The sequence below is a fragment of the Entelurus aequoreus genome, linkage group LG16 (genome assembly GCF_033978785.1).
Source record: "Entelurus aequoreus isolate RoL-2023_Sb linkage group LG16, RoL_Eaeq_v1.1, whole genome shotgun sequence".
NCBI classification, from domain to species: Eukaryota; Metazoa; Chordata; class Actinopteri; order Syngnathiformes; family Syngnathidae; genus Entelurus; species Entelurus aequoreus.
In genome coordinates, this window is record NC_084746.1 from 20227009 (window position 1) to 20251123 (window position 24115).

At 38.5% G+C, this 24115-nt stretch overlaps 1 protein-coding gene across 3 annotated transcripts in view; it reads right to left on the reverse strand.

The window, feature by feature from the left end:
- The window catches only part of plcg2 (phospholipase C, gamma 2), a 189044-nt gene that overhangs the window by 158288 nt on the left and 6641 nt on the right, over positions 1 to 24115 (reverse strand). For all 3 annotated transcript variants that reach the window (XM_062022352.1, XM_062022351.1, XM_062022350.1), the window contains exons 4-9: positions 17170 to 17319; positions 12552 to 12645; positions 12432 to 12479; positions 7853 to 7937; positions 979 to 1059; positions 864 to 904 (exon numbers count right to left, since the gene is read on the reverse strand). In XM_062022352.1, the coding sequence (XP_061878336.1) occupies positions 864 to 904; positions 979 to 1059; positions 7853 to 7937; positions 12432 to 12479; positions 12552 to 12645; positions 17170 to 17319 (499 nt within the window). The remainder of the gene's footprint in view (positions 1 to 863; positions 905 to 978; positions 1060 to 7852; positions 7938 to 12431; positions 12480 to 12551; positions 12646 to 17169; positions 17320 to 24115) is intronic.

Genomic DNA, 24115 nt, shown 5'->3' on the forward strand with positions numbered 1-24115 from the left:
TACAGATGTAGCTACCAACTGTAGTTACTGACAGTGGGTTTCTATAGTGTTCCTGAGCCCATGTGGTGATATCCTTTACACACTGATGTCGCTTGTTGATGCAGTACAGCCTGAGGGATCGAAGGTCACAGGCTTAGCTGCTTACGTGCAGTAATTTCTCCAGATTCTCTGAACCCTTTGATGATCCGTAAGGACCGTAGATGGTGAAATCCCTAAATTCCTTGCAATAGCTGTTTAAAAAAGGTTTTTCTTAAACTGTTCAACAATTTGCTAACGCATTTGTTGACAAAGTGGTGACCCTCGCCCCATCCTTGTTTGTGAATGACTGAGCATTTCATGGAATCTACTTTTATACCCAATCATGGCACCCACCTGTTCCCAATTTGCCTGTTCACCTGTGGGATGTTCCAAATAAGTGTTTGATGAGCATTCCTCAACTTTATCAGTATTTATTGCCACCTTTCCCAACTTCTTTGGCACGTGTTGCTGGCATCAAATTCTAAAGTTAATGATTATTTGCAAACAAAAAAAAGTGTATCAGTTTGAACATCAAATATGTTGTCTTTGTAGCATATTCAACTGAATATGGGTTGAAAATGATTTGCAAATCATTGTATTCCGTCTATATGTATTCCGTGTATCTAACACAATTTTCCAACTCATATGGAAACGGGGTTTGTAAGTTTGCAAAAATTTCTGAAAAAAAAAAGGGTTTACAATGTCATTATTAGGGCAAAAAAAATATTTCTTCCATTTTGGAACAGGGCTAACATAAAACAATGAAAAAAAAGTGAAGTGCTGTGAATACTTTCCAGATGCACTGTATTAGTACACGCGCACAAGTGAAAGAAGCAGCAGCTCACCCCAAAATAAAAGAGCCATCTTTTTTCAACTCGTCAAGAATCTGAATGAATAAGAAGAGATCACAACATTGCAGAATCAAATAACACATTGTTCTTTTAAAACTCTTTAACTTACCTCATTTTGTTCAAACATTATTAGGTTGTACAATTTATGAAACTGCTCAAAGTCCAAACGATCGTGTTTTGCTCCCACTTCCTGCGAAAGAACATAAGAAAACCCAAAACATTTTGTTTCATTGTCACTTGAAGCAATAGTAAAGGTTGGTATGGAAAAACAAGACTTGTACTTGGACTTGAACTCGTCAAGTTCCCAAGTCAATTAGAGGAAACATTTAGGAGTGTTTTCATGGGACAATCTTGAAACTATCCCAGGATAATCCCCAAAAAAGCAGTGTGTCAGCTAAGATAGATATTTTTTTGCCATAGAAACTCATTTTTATGACAACAAATAAATGTATATGTACGGTATATTATTATTATTCATAATCACATTTTTGGGTCACAACCTCCAGTTCAATATAGAGATGTGCTGATTTGTTGTACACAAGTGAGCAGCAGGAAGTGTTAGCGTCACGCATATCTACTCACTAAACAAATACACTCCAGTCATAACTAGCAGTAGCGACAAGGAGAAGCTAGAGCTCTTCTGTGGTTGAAGTCTCCTGTTTGGGAACACTTGTTCTTCCTGTAAAATACATAAACAAAGACTATGTTCATGATGCGCAATTCAGATTTTTTTTTGTCAAATCTGATCTTTAGTTCAGATTACAAAAAAGTGATGTTGAATATATATACAATGTTTCCATGAATAAAACATAATGTCACACACGCAGCAGTGTGTTTGCATAAGCAAACATGGCTCAGATTCATGCCGGTTTCAGTCCTGACATCTTCTTAATTATCTGTATTTTTATCTTTCAATGTTTGTATTTGTTTATTAGAGAAAACTACCAGCCAGTAGATTTTTATGATTCATTATTAAAATAATTCAAGCTTCTAACACAAAAGCTCAGCAGTTTTATGGATTGACATTTTGTTTCACAACTGTACCAAAATGTACCAGGACCTTAAACCTGGGGTACGTACCAAACTGTTATTATGGTGTACCAATACAACATGTTCACTGCTCGCTGTACATATCCTATGAAGTGAGACTTACACTGTTACAATGTCTATTCCTCAGATGATAAACTTGTATGATGACTGCAATATGCTGATAGCAACATAACCTACACGGGAACCTACACCTACGAGAGCTGAGCCAGAAGGCAAAGCTCTCGGTCTACTCAGCTATCTACATTCCTACTCTCACCTATGATCTTGAAGTGTGGGTCATGACCGAAAGAATAAGATCGAATATACGAGCGGCCGAAATGAGTTTCCTCAGACGGGTGGCTGGCATCTCCCTTAGAGATAGGGTGAGAAGTTCAGTCACCCGAGAAAGACTCGGAGTAGAGCCGCTGCTCCTTCGCTTGGAAAGGAGCTAGCTTAGGTGGTTCGGGCATCTCTTGCAGATGCCTCACAAGCGTCTCCCTAGGGAGGTCCTCGTTGCACGTCCCACTGGCAGAAGACCCCGTGGCAGGCCAAGGACCAGATGGGGGGATACATCTCCTCTCTGGCCTGGGAACGCTTCGGGATTCCCCAGGAGGAAGTTGCTAATGTTGCTCTGGAGAGGGAAGTCTGGGGGTCTCAGCAAGATCTGTTGTCCCCGCGACCCGATTCCGGATAAGCAGTTGAAGATGGATGGATGGATGGAACCTAACCTACACCCCTCCACCCTCCAACCCCCTCGATATCCCACCCCCGATTGTAAATAATTCAAAGTATATACTCTGATAATTAACTTGTATGATGACTGTATTATGCTGATAGTATATATTTGAAGCATGAATTGATTAACGTGGACCCCAACTTAAACAATTTGAAAAACGTATTCGGGTGTTACCATTTAGCGGTCAATTGGACAGAATCTACTAATAAAAGTTTCAATCAATCAATTTCAATCAACCTAGCTATCAATAGGGCGTAGATTATTACAACCTACTATTCTTACTATATTTCTTCATTCAATTTATAGAAAACTAGCAAGGAAAACATCACTTATTAACAAAATGTTCTTTGCTTAAATTAAAAGCACATTAGTGGTGCCAAAAACTGTCAAATAAAAGTTAATCATGAACAAAATACTCTATGTAACATCACAAATTATTTAGCAATATTTAGAGATTTAAAAAAATTCTAAAAGCTCTTTATTTGCTAGTGGTTATGTTCCGAGACCATCCACAAAGAGTGAAAAAAACATAATTAATTAAGATGCCCATAAAATTGTCTATTTTTGATACTAAGAAAGTCTTAGTGGTGGTGCCCCAATGCTGCATTGAGGCTATGCCAGTTTGCCCCTCCCCCCACAAACTCTCCTGCTATCTTGATATTGACATTCTTCTCTGATTTCGGATCAACGTTTGCAACACTTGCAATTAAAGCTTTTGCTGTTAATTATTAGATTAGATTCGGCTCTAAAAATCCTTCCTGTCTATCTTTAATTGCTATTGTTTACTCGCAGGGCCACTCCTTGGTAAATTGGGGCTCTAAACAGAATGTTATTTGGCGCCCCATTTACAAAAGTTCACACTTTTTTTATTAGTGTGAAACTATTGTTGTACTATTTGATTCAAAGTTTAATTTCATTTGACGCATGTTTTGGACTCAAATTAAATAATGGGAAATAAATTATTCTGAATTATTTTTTTCAGTGCAAAATAACAAACCAAAACCATTTACCCAACTTTCCTGATACAACTCCCACGAGGATCAAACCAGTGCAGTACAGCACAGGGGATGGTGACAATGTCAAAAAGAAATCTGCTATTATATTCCTTTCAGCGGCGGCACAGGAAGGAATTAGGAATAAGTTTGCGTAAATCTCATATTCACCCATCATTAATTAAAGGAGAACTGCACTTTTTTTGTAATATTGCCTATATATTATTAAAGACAAGAAGACAAAGGTTTTTGGGAGGTTTTTGCATTCTAACATATCAATCAATCAATCAATGTTTATTTATATAGCCCTAAATCACAAGTGTCTCAAAGGGCTGTACAAGCCACAACGACATCCTCGGTACAGAGCCCACATACGGGCAAGGAAAACTCACCCCAGTGGGACGTCAATGTGAATGACTATGAGAAACCTTGGAGAGGACCGCATATGTGGGTAACCCCCATATAAAAAATGTCTCGTTCTTGGTAGCTAGCAATGCAGCTAATGGGAGCAATCAATTGTATCTCAAAATCGCTTTAAAAATGCATTTATAACACAACAACAATACTTCATTTACATTCCGTAACCTGTATAATATAACCAAGCTTAGCAACATTGATATTGTAAGAGAGAACATAAAGGAACTATTTTTCTAGCGTATTAACATGCTTTGGTATTAGCCGTAAAAGGTAACTACGGCAAGCAATAAGCTAGCTTCTACGACAGCACGAAACGTGTTTGAGTTCCGATAGGACAGCAATTTGTACTGACTCAAAAACATGAACAATTATATCACAGTATCTGTAAAGTTTTATCCCGCATTTCGTGTTTTGTTTGCACACAGCTGGCCAGACAGCGTATGCACTGTAGTTGTAATAACACGAATGACGTGCTGCACGTATCATGATCAATATATATAGTGACTTACTCTAAGGAGTTGTCTGGTTCGGCTCGCAAGGGACGTTTTTTTCCTATTGATTTTTGGTAAGCAATCCATTTATGTCGAAATATATTTGCTCAAAGTTAAACATTTATAGTGAAACGTCTCACGCTTCATTCGTGCTCGCTTCTATTCAGCGTCAAAAAGATAAGGTTGTGAATCCTCATTTGTCCAAAAATAGTCGTATTTCTTGTCTGTTAAACACACGAGTGTGTGTTGTAATCATGGCAGAATTGCCATGATTACAACACACACTCGTGTTTGTTTTCGGTAGTAAGAACACAAAGTTGTTGCCAGAAGTCGGACGTTCGCATTGATTAAAATGATCAAAATATGGTAAATATTGAATGTATTACATGTTGTTATGAACGTGTCTGTTACTAGACAATATATATATCAGTGTGTATATAAAGCGTTGATTGAAGGTTTTGAAGTTGTTTTAGAGAGCTTTGAAGGCTACAACGGTGACTCCCATTAGCCGCATCTTACAAGAACTGTTTATCATCTTTAAAGTCCTAAAAAAAAAAAGACGTGTGTTCTTGTCTATCATAATGATTGTGAACAATAGGCAAAATTCCCAAAAAGGTGCAGTTCCCCTTTAAGTTACATTTTACACGCGCTTCTTCACACAATACGGGGCACCCCCATGTTTTGCAGGGCCCTACGCAGTGTGTGATTTGCGTGTAGGGGTGTAACGAGGGACGCTAACAAGTAAAATGCGTTGAATTGAAATATTCCTCACACACATATCAAACACATTTTAATGATAAAATTTAGAAGTCGTCACCTCTAATTAATGATAATAAAAGATGATTGATAAAACAAATGGCATCAGTCACAGTCTAGTATTTAGACTGGTTGTCTTTCTAGCAGAGGTGGGACCAAGTCATTGCTTTGCAAGTCACAAGTAAGTCTCAAGTCTTTGCCCTCAAGTCTCGAGTCAAGTCCCGAGTCAAGACAGGCAAGTCCCGAGTCAAGTCCAAAGTCAAGACTAGAAAGTCTCAAGTCAAGTCCCAAGTCCTGCATTTTGAGTTTCGAGTCCTTTCAAGTCCTTTCAACCACAGACTAATATTTTTACACAGATTGTGTATGCTTTTAAAACGCTGTATTTATTTATTAAAACAAGTGCATTTGAAATTGCAGGAAAAAAAATAGTGCTGACATTGCAATTCATAATAGCACTATTAACCAGTCATTTTAATAGTTTAAACAATTTTATACATTTAACTCATTCCTTTGCAGAATAAACACATTTGCAAAAACAAACATTAACATACTATTGGTTGTATTTTATGAAAATAATGTAACCACAGAGTTGAGAAGGAGCAAAGATCTTCAATATTTGTATGTGAAAATCACAAAGAAACCTTCGGGGGGAGGATGACCCCCCTACAGGGGTTTGGTTTACAAACTTTAAGCCCCACCTAAAACAAAATTCACCAGCCGCCACTGATTATGATGCATTCTCATTTTAGGCAAAATATAAGACAATACTTTCTTAACAGTATAATTGTAACCAGGAATAAGTCTTCAAGTAACAATATTCAAATACTAACATTGTTGGGTAAGACAGCATTTGGTTTTATTCTGAATCCAGTGAAACAGATTGGTGGTTTTAGCTGATATAAAGACTTTCAGGTGTTTATATATGTTTAAGTATTTGGCAGACGCTTTTATCCAAAGCGACATACATAAAAAATACATATATAACAATGACTGTAAACATTATCATTTAAGGGAAGAATGTAATAGAAAATATCAATACAAAGTGTCAAGACAGAATAAACTCTCTGCTGCTGCAGCAACAAATACAAAGTGTCAAGACAGAATAAACTCTCTGCTGCTGCAGCAACAGAGTTACAGTCTATAGGTCCCTAAGATATATAGATATCTAATGTATTCATACATTGTTTATGTAGGATATACGCATGTATATATAACCTAATCATATTGTTTCTTCAACTTAAAAATAGCTGACCGTTTTTTCCCCCTTCTATGGGATTATAGTCCCAGTTTTGATCTCGGACGTCTGGTCACTTATAGCATATAAGAATATTATATTACTGTTAAGCAAACTATGAATAATAAAAACGCCAAAACATGTGTCCGTTATCATAGCTACACGTATGACAAAAAAAACGCATGAAAATCAGTGGTATTCAGTGAGGTAAAATGAATTAAATGCACTGACAGTTCATTGCTCCTGCCAAATGAATTGCACTGAGTGGAGCGGATCACCACTCCAAGATGGCGGCCCCGCGTCTCGTCTGCGCCAGTAGGCAGTAGCGCTCAATGCTGCGTACCCTTATAAGATGTCTATGGTTATAACGTTAGCAGTGAGTTTACAGCCTCACTGAATAAAAGTCATGTTACTTAGCCAATAAACGTTATCTTACATTCAAAACTTACCCTTCTTTGTGCAACTTCAAATGTCGAAAGATGTTGGAAGTTGTTGCGTCTCCGTCTGTAATATTCGAACTGCGTGATTTGCATACGGCAATTCGTTTTTTGTTGACCAAATCATAGTTTTTATACCCGAACGAAACCAACTTTGGCATAATTGTTTCTCACTGCCGCGTTGTTTGACAACTCATGTTCGGTGGTTGTCCTGCAATTTGATTGTATGAGAGCTGTGGGATGAAAACAACGTAGATCTAATTTGATTGGCTGTTGTACTGACAGCACTGAGCACACCAGCTGACAAGCAGCACACACGCTTATAGACACAGACGTAGAAAATGAAAGATACGGAGCGCTCCCAAATAACTTTTTAAGCTTTAGGTTTTGGGGAAAGTAGCAAGTCATGTCAAGTCAAAAGCCTCAAGTCCAAGTGAAGTCACAAGTCATTGATGTTAAAGTGTAAGTCGCGTTGCAAGTCTCTTTACATTTTGTCAAGTCGAGTCTAAAGTCATCAAATTCATGACTCGAGTCTGACTCGAGTCCAAGTCATGTGACTCGAGTCCACACCTCTGCTTTCTAGTGTACAACCTTGCCTCCATTTGCTCTGGGCTGGCTTCCATTCCCCTCTAACGATGGTACGTGATAGTGCTAACATTGTATAAAATCATGCATGTATGCTAAATTAATTTTTACCAACTTGAGGGTGAATGAGATGTTTTCTGCGAGTAAAACAACTTATTTTCGGAGAGCAAAAGCACATACATAATATTTAAAAAAGACAAACAATCTGTAAAATGTCAGGACGTGAATTATTAATATGTGGCAATACAAGTGTACAACTCAAAGCAATACTTATTAGGTCAAAGCCCCAAAAAAATGGAAGCGTACCAGGAATTTTTCTTTCAGAGAGCGAGCATTAGGAGGCTTGTAGTTGAGCAAAGGAAGAAGGGTCTTCAGCTCCTTCATGGATATGCTGAAAAGATCACATTGAAAAAAAATACTTCAAAGCAGTCAGGTGCTACGGATTTCTTTCATAAACAACATTAATAAAGGAAACAGTATCACACATACAGTACAACACATAGGGTCTGATCTACTCAAGGTTTGCATCTATCAAAACCTGTGCAAACTTGACGCGCAGAGGATTGTATCTTTTACATGACCACACAATAGGATAGGCTCTAGCCCAGACTTGGGCAAATTAAGGCCCGGGGGCCACATGCGGCCCGTTGAGCTTTTCAATCTGGCCCGCCGCACATTCCCAAATAATTTTTTGAGATCTTTAAAATGGAAACTGTAGCTGCCATTATGATGTGCAGTGATGTTTTCTAATGACCGTAAGTCTTGAACTATACAAAGTATTTCAATGGTTGGAATCTGCGCTTTGGGATGATATACCAGTTACTATGGTAATCTAATTAGTTACTATGGTCATCTATATAGTTACTATGGTAATCTACGTCACAGCAGCTCAGACGAGGCACCAAGCTGTGTGGGCGGGAAGCGTTTTCCACAGACGCAGAAGGAGATTTTCACAACAAAGTTCTTAAGCTTAGTGATATATCAGATATATCAGATTGTAGGTGGGTTTATTTTGTACCCTTCGTGTTCATATTTCACTGTTTGTTGCATTTTTGTTGCGTTTCAATTGATTGTAAAATATGTCGATGGAAAGGGGGTGTGACATTCATATTTTGTCAATATTCAGTGTTTTATCCTTCATAGAAAAATTTAAAATTCCATTACGTTTTTTAAGGCGGTCTGTCATAACGTTTTTAGCATTCAATCAGACATTATTGTGAGGTTTTGTATTAGTGTTCCTAAAAATAGATATACCGGCCCCCAGACACATTTTTTTTTCTCTAAATGTGGCCCCCGAGTCAAAATAATTGCCCAGGCCTGCTCTAGCCCAACGTTCCCTCTAAGGTGCGCGCCTGCGCAATTGCGCACTGCTCACGTGTCCTCTGCGCACAGCAAATTTATGCCGCGCACAAAATCAAATCCCACTATAAACAAAATAAACAAATCATTTGTTTTGTATGATTTTGCAATGCAACTGTGAGTAACAGGTGACGAAAGGCGGCCACAACAGACAAAACAATGTTCGTCAACACTGTTAAATTATTGTAACGTCTGTGGAGACACTTTAAGGAGGACAGGAATTCCATCGGTCCCTTTATTTAGCGAAATTGTTTGTCGGCCATAACCACACCAAAAAATTTGTAAAATACTTCTATCTAGCAAAACTAGTCATTGTCTACCGTACAAACCAAGCCAAAAGCAACTCTTTGTCATCTGTTATATCAACAGCAGCCGCTTGCTCTCTCTCTCACCTGCACCAACACATACACTGTGGCAATTAGCCACTGATGTGTTTATGGCCACACACAAAGTTGGACAACTCTAACACCTAAACAAAGTGTAAATTCCAGGTCGTTATACTATGACTCCTCAATCAGATGTGTGCTTATTCTACTGTCATTTATTAAGAATGTACATTTTTGGATATTAATCATGAAATCATGTTACTACATTACAGAATTGCTAATAAAAATATGTATTTTACCAACAGAAAGTTAATAAACACTTCATCTAATGCAACATGTGAATGTTTTAGGGGAAATAAATGTGATCTCTGAAAGGGGTACACAATCTTTCCAAAGCAGGACCCCCACCCAGGCATAAAATACTATAGTGCATAGCTGATTAAAAAAAACAATATCTAAGCGGGCCAAATCACATATATTAGAAAATAATCTCTTGAAATTGACTACCGGTACTGTCACTTCATTATAATAATAAGACATATAAATTGTTATGTCAGGTTTGAGACAAATGTGCTGCTGGTTTGGCCACAGTGTGCACGTCTGTATTCCACTGAATGCTCAGAGTGTTTGTGTGTTTGCTCACACACATGAAAAATTAGAGGGAACATTGCTCTAGCCCACTGTGACCTTGACAGGGACAAGCGGTAGAAAATGGATGGATGGATGGATGGATGGATGGATGGATGGATGGATGGATGGACAATGCATTTAGTGTGCCTGTCTTCATGTATATGCATAATATATGTTTACTATTCGAACACGCACAATACTGAAAGGAGGAGATGCAAACAAAATCCTTTAGCGCTCAAAATATGATTTATGAAACTAGTTTTGTGTCTATATTTAGCACGAATGTCCATGCAAACTGGCACACTTGAGCACAAATAGAGTGACTAGAGGTGCACAAAGCAGGACAGTACACATTTCCATTATTTTTTACATGTCTCACAAATTGAGATATTGTCCATTGGGCACGGAATGAACCATCTTGTCAGTAATCCACTTTCTTGGTCTGTTTGTGGAGGCTGGGCTGCTAGTTTACACTGACCGGATGAGACGGAATAACATCAACATAAAGTGACGGAGCCTCGCTAGAGATAAGTTCAGACCTGGTAAATAGTAGTATGAAAAAAAGATGATTGCCAAGCCAAATAGTGTAGGAATATTTCAGCTCGTCACCAATAAAGTGCAATATGAGAGACAATGAGGAGAGACTTTTTCATGCTTGTGGCAACAGTAAACATATGTATGTCACATATGCCTAATATTATTATATAATATATATCTCATGTCCAGTAATTCTATCTTTGAGCCAAGGAATGGCTTAAGAGCTCATTTGGAGGCACATAAATCAAAACCATGTCTGCTGGCATTTTTCAATTGTTTTTTCAAAACTTCTTGCAACATTAAGTTTCTTGTGTCTGGATCACACCAGTGCACGCTTGCAATTGGTACCAGTGTCTACTAGAGTGCACCTTCAGCGCCCAAAAAAGTAGGTTCTATTGTAGGATTGCTTTTAAAATGCCCAGAAAGGGTGGTACAGATTATAGCTGTGTGCTGCATGTTTTACAACATAACAAAATAGCACAGGTTGACAATGATAACATGAATAAGCAATAAATGAGTTTCTCCACGGTGACACATAAAATCCTCATTTAAATATTTACTGTTAATGTATGGGTGTCAAACTCCGCCCCGCGGTGGTAGCGGGGGGGTGTATTTTGTAGCGTCCCGGAAGAGTTAGTGCTGCAAATGGTTCTGGGTATTTGTTCTGTTGTGTTTATGTTGTGTTACGGTGCGGATGTTCTCCCGAAATGTGTTTGTCATTCTTGTTTGGTGTGGATTCACAGTGTGGCGTATATTTCTAACAGTGTTAAAGTTGTTTATACCCCCACCCTCAGTGTAACCTGTATTTCTGTTGATCAAGTATGCGTTGCATTCACGTGTGTGTGCGTACAGAAGCCGCGCATATCTTGTGACTGGGCCGGCACGTTGTTAGAATGGATGAAAAGCGGACGTGACGAAAGCTCGTAGAGGACGTTAAAGGCAGTGCCTTTAAGGCACGCCCCCAAGACTGTGGTCTGGGTGGACTACGAGATATAATGACTGATGAACATTTTCGTTCGATAATGAAGGTTGCCTCAGCTCAAAGCCGGAGCCCCGACATTAACGAATTAGCATCCAAGATCTGGCTTGGGCACATCAGATTAGATCAGTGTGTTGCAAACTGAGCAGTTTAAAGTCCTGAATGGTTGGTTTATTCATTGTTATTTTATTTTCAAATGTATCAGCCTGAGGAAAAAGTTAATGTTGATATTTACCTCAGAAGGCTACAAATAGAAAAGAGGCATTACATTTTTATTTAAAATGCATTTGATATGCCATTGATATTTTTTAATTATTATTATTATTATTTGAAACTCGATTTTGCATGTCACTATGAAGTTATATAAGCCTTGCTTGTTCAATATTCAATGCAAAACTTTTTTGGGTCCCTATTAAAAGGATCATTTTTTCAACCTTGGCCCGCGGTTTTGTTCAGTTTTAAATTTTGACCCACTCTGTATTTGAGCAGCATGGTGGTACAGAGGTTAGTGCATGTGCCTCACAATACGAAGGTAGTCCTGGGTTCGATCCTGCGCTTGGGATCTTTCTGTGTGGAGTTTTCATGTTCTCCCCGTGACTGCGTGGGTTCCCTCCGGGTACTCCGGCTTCCTCCCACCTCCAAAGACATGCACCTAGGGATAGGTTGATTGGCAACAACTAAATCGGCCCTAGTGTGTGAATGCAAGTGTGAATGTTGTCTATCTGTGTTGGCCCTGCGATGAAGTGGCAACTTGTCCAGGGTGTACCCCGCCTTCCACCCGAATGCAGCTGAGATAGGATCCAGCACCCCCTGCGACCCCAAAAAAGGGACAAGCGGTAGAAAATGGATGGATGGATGGCTGCACCATATTTGTACTAGTTATCAATTGTACACAGTCTTACTAGATCACCTGCAACATGCCCACTAATAGTACACACGATTTTATACTTTGTACACACTATTTAGCATTTGTTATTTGAATCTTAGTAGATCAGACCCTTAGTATTACTGAATAATGAGTGGACAAAAGAAAAAAGTCAGGAGGTAAATCTACCTGTTTGTTTTTGTCTGATTGACAGAATACATCTTCTTTCTCAGCCAGCTTGACAAAAATAAAACGTTACTCGTTAGGGAGAGTATTTAATTGGGGTTACAAAAATAGTGTAGTTATTACCTGTCAATAACAACTGGAGTAGGAGTGGCCAGTGTCTCTTGAACTAACATTTCAAGTCCATATAGCCATTTCTGTGCATCGTCCACAGAATCGGCTAGAAAACAAACAATAACTGCATTTAGAAGGCGACTTGTGGAGAATTGTCGGGGGAATGAGTACAGGAACATTTTTGAATTTGTGAGAAACAGTCTGAAGGTTTTCATGTTGAAATGGTTAGAATGGTTTGACAAAACGTTAATCATTTCAATGTGAATTTTTCATGAGGAATGCCAGTAAAACCTGGAAATGTGGGTGTGCTGTGCTGTTCCATTGTGTGTTCACATCATGCCATGCAGGTTGCATGCAAGCAATTAAAAAAAATGTGCGACAATTAATTATGATCCAAAATGAATTAATAAAAGTTTATTTAATCTCACCTTAAAATGAGAAATGCCCTCAACCTGACATATTTATATTTGAATTAATTGCATTATTATTAAGATTGGTATTTAAACCAAAATTGGCTTTGTAAAATTATTGTGTTTAACAAACTTGAACAGAATACAATCTATTTTATTTACAAAAATAAAACTTTATGGGCTTCACGTAATAAGCTTACGTGCACACAAAAAACATAGGCATATTCCCTTTTTCACAGCAAACACTAGATGTATCAAGAGTGAACTGGACAGGGAAATGTGCGAAGCCTCATGCCAACTCCATCTTCATGCTTCCTATATGCACATTTCTAAAGGCTGTGGATACTTTGGCGATACACATAGGAAGTTGTTCAAGCTTTGCCAACATTTGAACATAAAAAGATCGAGACACGGACACAAAAATCACTTTTTCGCCAATGCATTTAATGCTACATATTCGTTTTAATATTTGTGAGGATGTCTATTAATTTATTCAGGCGATCATTTTGCCACCTATTACTGTCAGAATGTGTTCCTGTGACCCAGTCGGGCAGATAGTTGCAGCAGCCGGGGTTTGCGGCACATTTAATGGCACCGGAGAGGAATGGCCCGACTTTGTGTCACGTACAGCTGCTACCATAAGAAGCTTGTCTCCGTTGTAATACAATATTGAGTAATCAAACAATAGTCAAAATCTTTGGTATCCTTTTAGATATGCTGGCCTATTTCATTGAAAATCCAACATTACATAATTTTCACACAAAGCTCTAATCTGTCTGAGCAGAATGCTGTATGAACACATTTTCCTGTAAATTATACAAATATATTTATGTTAGGGGTAATCCGAGTCACGGCGTGCCAGCAACTTGAGGGTTCTAGGTTTGATTCCTGTTTCCGTCATCCTAGTTACTGTGGTTGTGTTATTGGGCAAGCCACTATAAACATCTGCTTCCAGTGACACCCACACTGGTTTAAATGTAGCTTAAAAATATAGATAATAGGTTTCACTATGTAAAGCGCTTTGAGTCTTGAGAGAGAAAAAGCGCAATTAAAAACCTTCACTTAACCCACCTCTTCTAAAGTTATACGTATCATTGCATTTATCTCCTATACCTTTGCCTGTTTTGCCGGGCACATCCATCTTCTTCTTTTTCATCTTCTATCTGATGCAGTACCACTTTTTGATTATGTGTTCCTGTGTGCGGTTCTCTGACTGCACATCAGTAACAGGCTCACACACAGTATTGCACTGACTCCTCTTTTGTTCGCTGGAAACACAAGGAAGAAGCACCTGCTACTGACTCCTACTGAATTCTGATTGGCCAGAGCATGCAGATCTTAGGCACATGGCTAATTTCAATATTATTTGTGTATTTATAAGGGGGCCTGGCCTGGGTGTCTTGCCAAGCAAACATCTCTGATCAATTCCACGTTTATTGGGATGTAACAAAGAAATGTGCTTGATTAGTGCATGCGTACACTTTACTTAATACATATTAAAAAAAATTATTGTGTACCCAGTTTTCTAGATTTAAACGTATGACAATTTTTGTATAAAATCAACGCAAGTCTTAATACATGAGGCCCCAGGCTTATATAAAATGTTGACATTAATACATCAAAAAACAGTAAGCAATAAGTTTTTCCTCAGCAAAAAGTACCGTATTTTTCGGACCATAGAGCGCACCGGATTAAAAGGCGCACTGCCAATGAGCGGGCCCTTCAGGTCTAATTTCATATAAAAGGCGCACCGGATTATAAGGCGCATTAAAGGGGTCATATTATGATTTTTTTCTAAATTTAAAACACTATCTTGTGGTCTACATAACATGTGATGGTGGTTCTTTTGTGAAAGTGTTGCATGGATTATGTTTTACGGACCATTTTCAAGTAGGATGCACCGTTTTGTGGCCGGTTTTATCTACGTGGCTCACCTTCGAAAGCGTCTTCTGTGTTCTAGCCATATAGCGTGCAAGGACAGGAGTGGAAGAAGTGTCAAACGATGGAGCTAACTCTTTTAATGATATTCAGACTTTACTTAAATCAATAACGGAGCAGCATCTCCTCATCCGTGGCTCACTAATGCAACATCAACACCGGAAATGTGTCCCGTGAAAAAACGTCCGACCGGAACCCTCTAATAACTAAAGTTCTGTGGGTGAATTATGTAAACCCACTAGTTTTTAGCGCTTTGATAGCTAGTCTACAGACAGATATAAGTAAGAACTTTACGCCACTTTATATTACAAATGGCTACAGCGGAAGATGAATGCCACATAAGAAGGTAGGGAAAAAGTAGAAGCTTATGACTACGGTGTCACCACAGATTACAATGGCGGACGTGCGCACATTTTCAGGATTTACGCAGATCCCAAATACACATCAGCAGGTACCAGAAGGTAAGAAAAGTTGGTTTTGCATAATATTGCGAAACAAAACGCCAGGTAATATGTCTGCTAATAGGTGCCATTTTGCGGTCCTTATACACTCACCATAATAATACTTGTATGTTTAATGCGCCGACAATCTATCAAGCGGCTTCATAGCTTACTGAAGTTGTACTGAAAACATTTTGACAGATTTTTAAGCGCCGTGTGTAATGTTCCATATTCTCAATGGAACATTTAAAGTTTTGGTGTTGTTTACTGGCGTCATCTTGCAGTTTACACGTATCTCATATGTATGACTGCCATCTACTGGTCACACTTATTATTACACCATGTACCAAATAAAATTGCTTCGAGGTCGGTAAGAACAACCAGAATTATGCCGTACATTAGGCGCACTGGGTTATAAGGCGCACGGTCAATTTTTGAGAAAATGAAAGGATTTTAAGTGCGCCTTGTAGTCCGAAAAATACGGTAATCAATGTTGAACTTGCTGCTTTTCCTCTGCTTCAGATAATATAAAACAAACAAAAAAGACCCATCCATCAAAGTGCTAGGATATGTTACCAATATTGATTTAAGAGAACAAATTTAACAAATAAATATTTATACAGTATTTGTGACTATTTCATATTAAACTTTATAAAACAAATTTGTCATAATTACGTGAGTGACTTTCCTGATTGTCAATCACATATGTCTCATGCAACATTATCTCATTGTTTAAACATAATTTAGCAACAGAACATGCAGTTGTTTTCTTATGAGTTTCGTTTTTTTATGTCATCCACTGGCAGACAAGCAAGCAAGCGCATTATGACAGCACATGCGATAATACAAAACTATGCACATCATTGTACATGTAATATATCACTATATTAATTTTAAATATAATGTACACATTATTATACATGTATTATATATCACTATTATGTTTTTAAATATAACATACACCGATGTTTGCATGTAATATATCACTAAATTTTAATGTAATGCACATCATTGTAAATGTAATGTATCACTATATTGATTTTGAATATAATATACACGTTGTACATGTAGTATATCACTATATTGTTTTAAATATAATGTACATGTAATATATCACTATATAGATTTTAAATATAATATACATTAATGTACATGTAATATATCACTAAATTGATTTTAAATATAATGTACATCATTGTACATGTAATATGTCACTATGTTTATGCCTTCTGATCTGTCTTTAAAAATTCATTATGAATGTTTTACACTTTTTGTATGATACATTTCATCCTGTCCTTACTATTTAAAGTCGTTGACATTACTGACCAACTTTCCTGACAGAGTGAGACCGCTTCTTCAACGACTATTTTTGTGCCGCATGACGGGAATGTTGTTGCTCTCAGTCAAGACAACTCACAGGCATACAGAGAGAGTAACGTTAGAGATTTAAAAAATGTGCTAATGCAATTAAAAAATATAATGTGTTCTCCCAGGGGAAAACTGGGAAAAACACACCACACTGATGAAGCTTAAACTATTTTTACTATAACAATCTATAAGGTTAATATAGTCGACTGTTTAATGGAATACAAAAGTACAATAGATATAGCTCCTTCTTTCCAGCACTTTTGTACCACTTAGTTGTCTCTTATCCTGCAGTTAGTTAAAAAAAAAAACATGTATGATATGAGGACTGAATGCTCTGAATTGTCAGTAAGTGTGAAAGCAGAGATAATCATGGGTTCCATGAATGGTAGAAAATTGATGTTTGTGCAAATCGTGATATTGTTTCAGAACGTAATGAATCTGATCTTAGAAGCCCCAAACAGTTGAAGCACTCACCTCCCAGACTCAAGGTGTTGAGGACAAATTGTGAGCCATAGAAGATGGTGAAACAAGTATTCTCCTCATGTTTATCTTTGCCATCTTTCAAGCGCTCAAAGTCTTTGGAATTTCTGCCTGGACGAACTTCTTTGATCTCAAATAGGTCCACTGAAACACAGAGCAGACATATTTTATTTTATGTTACAGCTGTTTAATGCTCTTTCAAAGGCACTGCATCAAATATGTCAACAAATTTAGAACTTTGCTGGGTGCTCAAAACATTTATTTCTTACTAGAAATGAAGTTAGTAGCACATACGCCTGCATCTAATGTGTTAGTCTGCTGTTTAACTGTTACTTCTTCGACTTTGTGGATTGTTTAGTCTTATTAAGATTAGGGCTGTACAAAACCCAAAACCAGTGAAGTTGGCACATTGTGTAAATCGTTGCTGTTGATGTCATGATGTTGCTGCTGTTACAACCTATTGTGCTAATAAAATAATAATAAAAATATATATATTTTAACATCGAGCACCCAACTACATATAGTACCGATAGAAGAACCAATAAATATGAAATATAATATTGGAAATTATTTTTTGGGAAAATCGATATTGATATCACTACCGATAGAATCCTAACAATATACAAAACACAAAACCAGTGAAGTTGGCACGTAAACTCCCTGTCTTCTGTCTTTTCTTCTGCTGATTTTTTATTCCATCTTACTAAAGCATGTTAGGGCTTGATTTACTTAAGGTTTGTGTGTATTATAACACGTGCAAACTTGATACCAAACGCAAAAACTGAGCTACTAAACGTGTGCAAAGTGATTGTGTCTGTTAAGTGAGTAGAATAATCCGTGCAACCCATCTTGCGTCTCTGTCTACAAACCCCGTTTCCATATGAGTTGGGAAATTGTGTTAGATGTAAATATAAACGGAATACAATGATTTGCAAATCCTTTTGAATGCACTACAAAGACAAGATAGTTGATGTTTAAACTCATAACCTTTTTTTTTTTTTTGCAAATAATAATTAACTTAGAATTTCATGGTTGCAACACGTGCCAAAGTAGTTGGGAAAGGGCATGTTCACCACTGTGCTACATGGCCTTTCCTTTTGACAACACTCAGTAAACGTTTGGGAACTGAGGAGACACATTTTTGAAGCTTCTCAGGTGGAATTCTTTCCCATTCTTGCTTGATGTACAGCTTAAGTTGTTCAACCTTCCGGGGGTCTCCGTTGTGGTATTTTAGGCTTCATAATGCGCCACACATTTTCAATGGGAGACAGGTCTGGACTACAGGCAGGCCAGTCTAGTACCCGTACTCTTTTACTATGAAGCCACGTTGATGTAACACATGGCTTGGCATTGTCTTGCTGAAATAAGCAGGGGCGTCCATGGTAACGTTGCTTGGATGGCAACATATGTTGCTCCAAAACCTGTATGTACCTTTCAGCATTAATGGCGCCTTCACAGATGTGTAAGTTACCCATGTCTTGGGCACTAATACACCCCCATACCATCACAGATGCTGGCTTTTCAACTTTGCGCCTATAACAATCTGGATAGTTCTTTTCCTCTTTGGTCCGGAGGACACGACGTCCACAACTTCCAAAAACAATTTGAAATGTGGACTCGTCAGACCACAGAACACTTTTCCACTTTGTATCAGTCCATCTTAGATGATTTCAGGCCCAGCGAAGCCGACGGCGTTTCTGGGTGTTGTTGATAAATGGTTTTCGCCTTGCATAGGAGAGTTTCAACTTGCACTTACAGATGTAGCGACCAACTGTAGTTACTGACAGTGGGTTTCTGAAGTGTTCCTGAGCCCATGTGGTGATATCCTTTACACACTGATGTCGCTTGTTGATGCAGTACAGCCTGAAGGATCGAAGGTCACGGGCTTAGCTGCTTACGTGCAGTGATTTCTCCAGATTCTCTGAACCCTTTGATGATATTACGGACCGTAGATGGTGAAATCCCTAAATTCCTTGCAATAGCTGGTTGAGAAAGGTTTTTCTTAAACTGTTCAACAATTTGCTCACGCATTTGTTGACAAAGTGGTGGCCCTCGCCCCATCCTTGTTTGTGAATGACTGCGCATTTCATGGAATCTACTTTTATACCCAATCATGGCACCCACCTGTTCCCAATTTGCCTGTTCCCTTGTGGGATGTTCCAAATAAGTGTTTGATGAGCATTCCTCAACTTTATCAGTATTAATTGCCACCTTTCCCAACTTCTTCGTCACGTGTTGCTGGCATCAAATTCTAAAGTTAATGATTATTTGCAAAAAAAAAAAGTTTATCAGTTTGAACATCAAATATGTTGTCTTTGTAGCATATTCAACTGAATATGGGTTGAAAATGATTTGCAAATCATTGTATTCCGTTTATATTTACATCCAACACAATTTCCCAACTCATATGGAAACAATATTTGTAATTGTATTTAACACTGTTTAAATATCACAAAATGCCCAAAATTCTGTAAACCATTTTTATTATTAGGTAATTTCCTGGAGTAATGCTTCTGCACTCTGACCATGTTATTAGATCAGTCATACTGGAAATACACAAACATTTTAAAGAGATGTTCTGTTTATCATTCACAATCCTTATGTAAGACAAGAGCACACATGCTTGGCTTTTTTTATGTATTGGAAATCGTAAATAAATATCTAACAATTGAGTCAACAGATCGAGGGTCCTCTGTTGCACTCATTAAACTCTCTCTAAAAACATTCAGAAAGAGCTAACAATACTCCATTTACATGTCATAACCTGCTGTTGTTGACACACTGCTGCTTCTGCTTCATCTCAAACTTGCTAAAAGTAAATTCCAAATTATAATTCCTGCATCTCTCACCTGCTAGTAGACAAATGTGGCCATGGAATGACAGGCTGGTCAACTTTTATGCTTCCTGCAAGAATATTTTTTTAACCATTCGTGAGGATTCTGATTGATTCTTCATCTAAACGGAATTGTGTGAGCGTCCCGTCGGTCGGCATCCCAGCTAGAGTGGAAATATTACAGTAAGTGTTTGTTTTATTTTGGTTTGCTATGGTTATTTTGTATGTTTAGCACCTAGCAATGCTGTGGATCCTATAGTACCACAAGAAAACTGCATCCATCACTGGACTTCTAAAACATATTGCTCATCCTCTTTGTGTTCGGGCTCAAAAATACAAGGTCCTAGATCATAATTTTTTCAAAAGTAATCGTTGGCTCTCACAAAGTCTGCTTGATTAGCATTGTTGTTGATGGAGAAGGGCTCCATGGTTCCTCACGCGAAGTCACGCAATCGGCTTCCTCATGTCTCTCAAAATGGCTTGGGAATCTCCATGAGATTTATATTATTTTGATCATATCTTATCCGCAAACTATGAAAGTCTTTTGGTGTCATAAATAAGATATATAAGATAATAGCTTCAATATAGAGGCAACTTGTTTTTCCCCTCTACAGGTACTTTTCCACTCTTCTGGTACTTTTAAAAGGGTAATACTAAGTTTTGGGACTTTTGCTGTAGTCATTATTACTGTTTATTGTTACACCCCTTAGATACAGTCTTGTTTTCCCAGTTAAAAGTCTAAACACCGTGCCCTACAAAAAAAGTACTTCTGATTGGACCCCTCCGTGATATATCCCCCACCTGTCTCCGACAGGCTACTGCAATTGGATTGATTCCTAACTTGTCCCATCCACCTAGACTTAGACTTAGACTTAGACAAACTTTAATGATCCACAGGGGAAATTGTTCAACACAGTAGCTCAGTTACAATGGTGGAAAGGAACATGCAGGTATAAATAGACTAATATAGCTATAAAAAAAAATCTAACATATATACGAATATATACATAATATGTGTACAGAGTAATTTATATACAGATATATTATATTATGTCTATAACATATATACAATATAAACCAATGACCATGTACAATATTACAGTATATACAGTCTATATGACAGCAGCAGCATAAAATAGAGAGTAGGTCCAGCAGGAAATAGAAAATAGACATTATAAACAAAGAGAAGTAGCTAACATGTCAGGTGTCAGGTAATAGGCAGATGTCATCTATTGCTGTATGGCGAGTGATTATACAGCTGGATGGAGTGTGGAATGAAGGAGTTCTTGAATCGCACAGTGCGGGAAGGAAGTTGAAGGAGCCTGTTGGAGTATGAACTCCGCTGTCCCTTAATTGTCAGGTGGAGTGGATGGGCAGGATTGTCCGTGATGGCCAGCAGTTTGTCCAGTGACCTCCTGTCCCTCACTGACACAAACGCCTCCAATTGCGTGCCAATAGTTTGGCCGGCTTTCCGGATCAGATTATCAATCCGGTTTGAGTCCCTTTTGCTGGTGCTGCTCCCCCAACAAACCACTGCGAAGTACAGTGCACTGGCCACAACAGACTGATAAAATATCTCCAACAGCTTGCTGCACACATTGAATGACCTAAGCTTCCTCAGGAAAAAGAGTCTGCTCATGCCCTTCTTGTAAACAGCTTTGCAGTTGTCCTTCCAGTCCAGTCTGCTGTTCAACTGGACTCCCAGGTACTTGTACTGCTCCACTACTGCCACCTCCCGGCCCTGGATCTTGATGGGCTCCACCGGGGTTACTCTCTTCCTGAAGTCGATGACCAGCTCCTTGGTCTTGTCCACATTAAGGACCAGATGGTTCGCCTGAGACCACTCCACAAAGTCAGCGATCAGTGTCCTGTACTCCAATTCCCGTCCCTCTCCGATACACCCGACCACAGCAGAGTCGTCAGAGTATTTCTGCAGGTGGCAGGACCTGGAACTATACTGGAAGTCTGAGGTGTACAGGGTGAACAGGAAAGGAGACAGGACTAAATTAAATATGATTGGACTTCGTCAGCACGGTGGCAGAGGGGTTAGTGCGTCTGCCTCACAATACGAAGGTCCTGAGTAGTCATGAGTTCAATCCCGGGCTCGGGATCTTTCTGTGTGGAGTTTGCATGTCCTACCCGTGACTGTGTGGGTTCCCTCCGGGTACTCCGGCTTCCTCCCACCTCCAAAGACATGCACTTGGGGATAGGTTGATTGGCAACACTAAATTGGCCTTTGTGTGTGAATGTGAGTGTGAATGTTGTCTGTCTATCTGTGTTGGCCCTGCGATGAGGTGGCGACTTGTCCAGGGTGTACTCCGCCTTCCGCCCAATTGTAGTTGAGATAGGCTCCAGCGACCCCGAAGGGAATAAGCGGTAGAAAATGGATGGATGGATGGATGGATGGATGGATGGATGGATGGATGGATGGATGGATGGATGGATGGATGGACTTCGTCTCTGTCAACATTTTTGTCTCGTTTTTATTCATTGATTTCGTCAACGTGCATTGGTTGCGATTCGTTATCGTCCTATTTTAGTCATGGAAAAATAGGCTGCTCACATATCGCAAAAAGTTGCTTCCACTCCGGAAAATCGCTTGCTTCTTGCTGACGTCTCCACAACATCCTGTTTCGCTGATAAAAGTTTTGGGGCCATTTTCGGCCTAATTTTTTCGGTGGCCGAAATTTTGGTGCATCATGAACATGCAGAATATATGCTGATTACTAAAAAAAAACACTCTCTGGGGAGAAGGCGTTTCAAATATTGTATAATCATTTACCGCTTGCAATGTGTTTTATTAAATCTGAGACACTTTTGCATCTATATTTAGTACATCCATAATCTACGTGAAAACTAGCACAGTTACACACAAATGGCTGTGAGAATTGAGGCGATCATGCTGATAAGACAGACGTTGGAGAGAGAATCCTCCATGCTTATGCTGACACTTGTCTTGTTATCAATTGTACAACACAGTCTTAGTAGTTTGCCTACTAATGGTACAAATAATTTTATACTTTGTACCCACCATTATTTAGCACTTATTTTAATCTTTGTAGATCAGACACCTAGAGAGTACACAAGATGGTACTGCAGGTTAGGGCTGGGCGATATATCGAGTTTGTAAGATATATCGATATATTTTTAAACAAGATATGAATTAGGAAAATGTTGTAATAGCGATATAATTTATTTCACGTTAAAATGACCAAACACTGCGTATTTGTTGTGTTCCTTGTTCTCCCCCACTTCTCACTCCCTCTCAAAACTCCATGGGCTACTAAACTCCTCCCCTTCCTCCTTCCAAGACGTGCTTGCACGTATAAGAACATCCATGATTGGTTGGTTGTTTACTATTATGAGTTATGATTGGTTGACATTAGAGCAAAACATTAGGGTCAGGCCAATCAGAGGCAAGATAGGGAAGGTCATCGAACCAGGAAGGGAAATCATTGTATTCCGTTTCCGAAGGGAAATCACAACAGACACTCACATCCCAAATGACGACGAGAATATTCAAGCGGGCGATTTATATATAAAAAAAACTACTGGAAGCTGTCAGAAGGATTCACTTCCTTAGATTTTTATTTTAGCGATGTAGACGACGTCCAGGAAACCCAAAATACCACAATTGGACAAATGTATGCGTCTGGATAAAACATTAATTTGAGTTGTTTACCATGTAAGCCCAAATCAAAACTGTTCTCGAGAAATGCTGCCTAAAATGTATGCCGTGGTGAGGAAGATCATAGCCGCACAATTAAATATTAATCACTTACTTGGCGCTGACCAGAACCGTACGTGTGTGACAGTCCATTACATCGTCGACTGGGAATTAAAAAGTGCCTGCCTGCAAACTTATTTTTTTATCTGACATTGATACATTTTGTATTATTTGCACAGTTATGTTATTTCGTTTACGTGGAAAGAATATTTTTCTATTTTATTTATATCATGTAATTCTTTGCTACTTAAACAGTTTATTTTAAGTGCTGTTAATACCCATCTTGACTAACTGGGTTAATAAAAGTGCCACTGAATTTTTATAGTACAGTTGTCATTCACTTCAATTTCAGTGAATCTCGCTGAAAAATGAATATCTTT